Source organism: Piliocolobus tephrosceles, chromosome 3 (genome assembly GCF_002776525.5).
Source record: "Piliocolobus tephrosceles isolate RC106 chromosome 3, ASM277652v3, whole genome shotgun sequence".
Taxonomy (NCBI): Eukaryota; Metazoa; Chordata; class Mammalia; order Primates; family Cercopithecidae; genus Piliocolobus; species Piliocolobus tephrosceles.
Genome location: NC_045436.1, coordinates 168135219 through 168140352, shown reverse-complemented (window position 1 = coordinate 168140352; position 5134 = coordinate 168135219). Strand labels below are relative to the sequence as shown.

General features: G+C 50.5%; 1 protein-coding gene across 1 annotated transcript in view; it reads right to left on the bottom strand.

Moving 5' to 3' along the window:
* FAM184B (family with sequence similarity 184 member B) overlaps positions 1–5134 on the bottom strand; it is a 146021-nt gene that overhangs the window by 67492 nt on the left and 73395 nt on the right. The window contains exons 2-3 of the mRNA XM_023206976.2: positions 2559–3296; positions 1362–1497 (exon numbers count right to left, since the gene is read on the bottom strand). Of these exons, the coding sequence (XP_023062744.1) occupies positions 1362–1497; positions 2559–3296 (874 nt within the window). The remainder of the gene's footprint in view (positions 1–1361; positions 1498–2558; positions 3297–5134) is intronic.

Here is a 5134-nt window from a genome sequence, read left to right as displayed (position 1 = left end):
ACCTCTCCTTCTCTGTACCTTTCTGTTTTCTCCAGAACCAGCACCTCACCTTCTCTGCACCTTTCTGCCCCGCGGTGGCTTCTTTCCCATGCACATTATTCGTCTGCTGCCTGGGCCATGTCTATGATACCAAAGCATGCTGTGGGCTGTAAGGTACAGACCCATGAGCTCCCTGATGGCAGCTCCCAGGTTTTGTGCCTTTGACACTGTGTCCCAGTGTCAGGAGCTTTCTGTTGAGGGGCCTAGGGGAAGGCACTTAGAATCATGTATTTTTGGATACAAGCGAGAGCTCTATCACCAACCAGTTGGCTGACCTCGAGCCAGCCACTTATCCTTTCTTGGTCTTATTTCTTCCTCTGTAACATGAAAGATTGGCAATACTTTTTGGGCTGGGTGTGGTGGCTAACGCCTGTAATCCTAATGCTTTGGGAGGCCAAGGTGGAAGGATCACTTGAGCCCTAAATTTCAAGACAGTACTTTATATTTAATTTCTTTCTTTCTTTCTTTCTTTTTTGAGAGGGAGTTTTGTTGTTATTGCCTAGACTGGAGTACAATGACCCAGTCGCGGCTCGCTGCAACCTCTGCATCCAGGGCTCAAGCGAGTGTCCTGCCTTAGCCTCCCAAGTAGCTGTGATTACAGGCACCCATCACCATACTTGGCTAATTTTCTTGCATTTTTAGTAGAGACAGGGTTTCACCATGTTGGCCAGGCTGGTCTCGAACTCCTGACCTCAGGTTATCCACCTGCCTTGGCCTCCCAAAGTGCTGGGATTACAGGCATGAGCCACCAGGCCTGGCCTGTGTTTAATTTTTTAATTTTTATTTTTTCATAGAGACAGAGTCTCACTATGTTGCCCAGGCCGGTCTCAAAGTCCTGGGCTCAAGTGGCCCTCCCTCCTCAGCCTCCTAAAGTGTTGGGATTACAGGCATGAACCACCATCAATCTGCCCAACCAGATTGACATTACTTATCACACAAAATTATTGGAAAGACTCAATAGCATAATTGTATTAAATGATACTAAAAGCATAAAGCATTGTGTAAGTGGTCGGGGGTGAAGGGAGTCGGTGCTAAGAATTTCAGGCACTGTGGTGAGCCTGGTGGGGAAATATTTGGGGGCAAGTGGTCCTTTCACATCACACCTTTTAGATGTCCAATCTGAGCCAGATCCAGCTGAGGCAGCTGTAGGTTTCAGCTCACCTGTACCCTGCAGGGATTGGTCTCACCCACCAGGCAGGTCAGATCAAGCAGCCCTGCCCCTCCTCTCTGCTCCCTTAGCAGGCGTAAGGCTGCCAGTAGCACCAGACCAAGCTGGCAGCTAACCTTGGGTCTTTTAAGGAAATCATTCCAGGGCATCTCACCTGTCTTCTGGGTCCCACGACACTCCTGCAGCATCATTCTGTCTTTGGCAACAGCCAGCTTCTCCCCAAGTTTTTTTGCAGTGCCTTTCAACTCCGAATTCTCCTGTCGAGCCTCCTTAAGCTGCACATCCAGGTCCTAAACAGACAGCAAGGGTCCCATTTCTCTGGTTACAGCTCTGTATAGAGACATCCTGTGTACACAGAATAGCCATCAGACCTGAAAGGCGGGTATTGCACAGCAGAAGCCCTGAGTCTTTGGAATTCAGTGACCCAGGGCTCATCAAATCCCTCCTCATCCTCTGGCCTTCCTTTAGTGAGGATTAAATGAGATAAAGTGGAAAAAAAAAATGCTCCGGGAGTGTTAGAAATGTTAACTGCTTCTACTTTTAGAGATGGGGCTCTGTGCTTTTGTGGGGTTCACATAACTGAATCATCAATGATCCTGCTCTCTATAAACACAAACTCCTGGGGATTTTAGGGCAGGCAGGTTGCTATGAAACGAACAGGGGTTTATAGAATCAGGCTGACCTGAGTTCAAACACTTATTAGCCATGTGCCAATGTAGGCTAATCCTTAAGCCTCTCAATTTCGGTCTTAGCTTCTCATCTGTAGACTGTAGGTTTCCAAGTTCTCCAATGTTAGGGACCAAGTCTAACTCACTATGTGTGCCTTGCCCATAGCCCTGGGCCTGGCAGATAGTCAGTGTTCAATAAATATCTGTAGGCGGGGCGCAGTGGCTCAAGCCTGTAATCCCAGCACTTTGGGAGGCTGAGGCAGGCGGATCACCTGAGGTCAGGAGTTGGAGACCAGTCTGGCCAACATGGCGAGAACCCGCCTGTAATAAAAATACAAAAATTAGCTGGGTGTGGTGGTGGGCGCCTGTATTCCCAGCTACTAGGGAGGCTGAGGCAGGAGAATTGCTTGAACCTGAGAGGTGGAGGTTGCAGTGAACTGAGATTGCGCCACTGCACTCCTGCCTGGGAGACAGAGTGAGGCTCCGTCTCAAAAATACACAAACAAACAAATATATATCTATTTTTTTGTGTGGAATGAATGTAGTTGAATTCAATGGAGATAACAGGGCTCACCTCCTTAGAAAGCAAGTGTTTAGCACATTGCCTGACCTATAGCAGGTTCACAATAAGCAGCCCTGCTGATTTATCCCCTTTGGGGTTGTAAGAAGAGATGCTGCTTTACCTGAATCCTCTCCTTCAGCTTCTGGGCGTACTTCTTCAAGTCACTTATCTTGCGGCCTCTGTGCTCCAGGTCTCCTTCCAGCTTCCGGACCTGAGCCTGCAGGGCCGACTCCTGGACCTGGAAGTTCTTGCGGAGGTCCGACTCCTTCTCCTGCCACTGCCACAGAGCCTGGCTCACTGACTGCTGCATGGCCTGCCGGATGGCCTCGTTTTCCCGCTCGTAGGTGGCCTGTAGCTCCTCGGCCTTGCGGGCGTAGTCCTTGCTCAGCTGCTGGTTCTCTACTCGCAGCCGCTGCACCTCTAGCAGGACCTCCTGCATCTCCGGGCCCTGGCCTGGTTCTGACTTGGTATCAGGGCTCTCCCGCGGGGGAGCCTCGTGGCTCGTCAGGTGCTGAAGCCTCCTCTCGTAGTCAGCCTTGAGTTCCAGCATTTCCCTGGAGAGTGTGAGGACCCGCTCGGCGTGCTCCGCCTCCACCCTCAGCTCTCTCTCCTTGGTCTCCAGCCTGCAGGAGGCCGACTCAGCCAGCGCCTCCTGCGTCAGCCTCTTCTGCAGCTCCAGGGCGCTCTCCAGGGCCTGGATGCGCTGGAGAAGGGCCTCCTCCTCTGCGCAGCCCTGTTCCTGCAGGAGCCTGGCCTTGGTCTCTGCCACCGCATTCTGGAGCTCCTCCTGGTGCGCTTCCCGCAGCGCCTCCATGCTGGCCTCAGCCTCATCCTGGCGGGTGTTCAGGGTATAAATCACCTGCAGGAAAATCAACAGAGCCCAGTTAGGGCGAAGGGGCTGGGGTGTGGGAGGGCTGAGGAGACCAGAGATGCTTCTCCTGCATGGCGGTTGATCTGAACAAGTGGCACCTGAGAAGAGGATTTGCGTGGAGAGGATTTATTGGAAACGGTTCCCAGGAGAAGCCAGTGAGAGAGCTGGAAAGTGCAACAGGGGAGGACTTGGGCTGGGAGCAGAGCAAAGGGGTGACGTTGCACAAAGACGCCAGAGAGGGCAGCTTTGGCCGAATTCCAAAGGCGACCTCTGCAGTACGGTGGGAATCCACGGAAGAGTTTTAAAGCAGAGAAGTGATGTCATCTCATTTGTTCAGAAGGAACACTTTGGAATGCAAACCCCCGAACATAACACTTAGAAAACTAGACAGAGTCCAGGCACGGTGGCTCATGGCTGTAATCCCAGCACTTTGAGAGGCAGAGGCAGGCAGATCACCTGAGGTCAGGAGTTCGAGGCCAGCCTAGTCAACATGGAGATCTGGTCTCTACTAAAAGCACAAAAATTAGCTGAGCGTAGTGACGTGCATCTATAATCCCAGCTACTTGGGAGGCTGAGGCAGGAGAATAACTTGAACCCAGGAGGCGGAGGTTGCAGCAAGCTGAGATCACGCCGCTGCACTCCAGCCAGGGCAAAAAGAATGAAACTCCATCTCAAAAAAAGAAAACAAACAAACAAACAAAACTGGACAGAGTGATATATAAAAAGGCCAGTATAACTTGAAAAGCAGCATCTTTGCATGATAAAAAACTTACTCAACAAGCAAGGCACAGAAGGGACTCTTCTCAGCCTCATAAGGCACATCTAGGAAAAGTCCCCAGTTAACACCATACTCAATAGTGTAAGACTAAATGCGTTCCTCGTAGGATCAGGCACAAGACAAGGATGTCTGTTCTTCCACTTTCAACACAAAAGAAAAAAAAAGAATGCTTTCTTTGCTGTGTGAAGAACCGAATGAAGGAAGACAGGAGCACAGTGAGAAGCCCAGGAATCAAGAATGACTCCTAGGATGTTGACCTGAGCCACAGGTTGGTGTTTCCTGAAACGGGAAAAATTGTAGGTAGAACAGGTAAGGAGAAGAAAGTCGAGAAGTCTAATTTGGACATAGTAAGTTTGATGTGCCTCCTGACATAATAGTGGAGATGGCACCAAGGCACACACAGAGATAAATGTCTGGTGCTCAGAGGAGGGAACCTGAGCTACAGATGAGGCAGGTGGAGTCAGGAGGGTTTTGTTGCTGTTTCCTTGATGAGAGATTCCAGAACACATCTGTAGGATGATGGGAATGACCTCAGGGAGAATCCAGAAGTTGAAGCCAGGCACAGTGGCTCATGCCTGTAATCCCAGCACTTTGGGAGGCTGAGGCAGGAGGATTACTTGAGCATCAGATTTCAAGACCAGCCTGGGCAGCATAGGGAGACCCTTCCTTAACCGCCTCCCAAGAAAAAAAAAAAAAGCTGGGTGCAGTGGCTCACGCCTGTAATCCCAGCACTTTGGGAGGCCGAGGCAGCGGATCACATGGTCAGGAGTTTGAGACCAGCCTGGCCAATATGGTGAAACCCCATCTCTACTAAAACTACAAAAATTAGCCAGGCATGGGGCAGGCACCTGTACTCCCAGCTATTCGGGAGGCTGAGGGAATTGCTTGAACCCGGGAGGTAGAGGTTGCAGTGAGTAGAGATTATGCCACTGCACTCCAGCCTCAAAAGTGCCACTGCACTCCAGCCTCTTTTCCAGACACTGTCTCAAAAAGAAGAAAGAGAAGAAGAAGAAGAAGAAGAAGAAGAAGAAGAAGAAGAAGAAGAAGA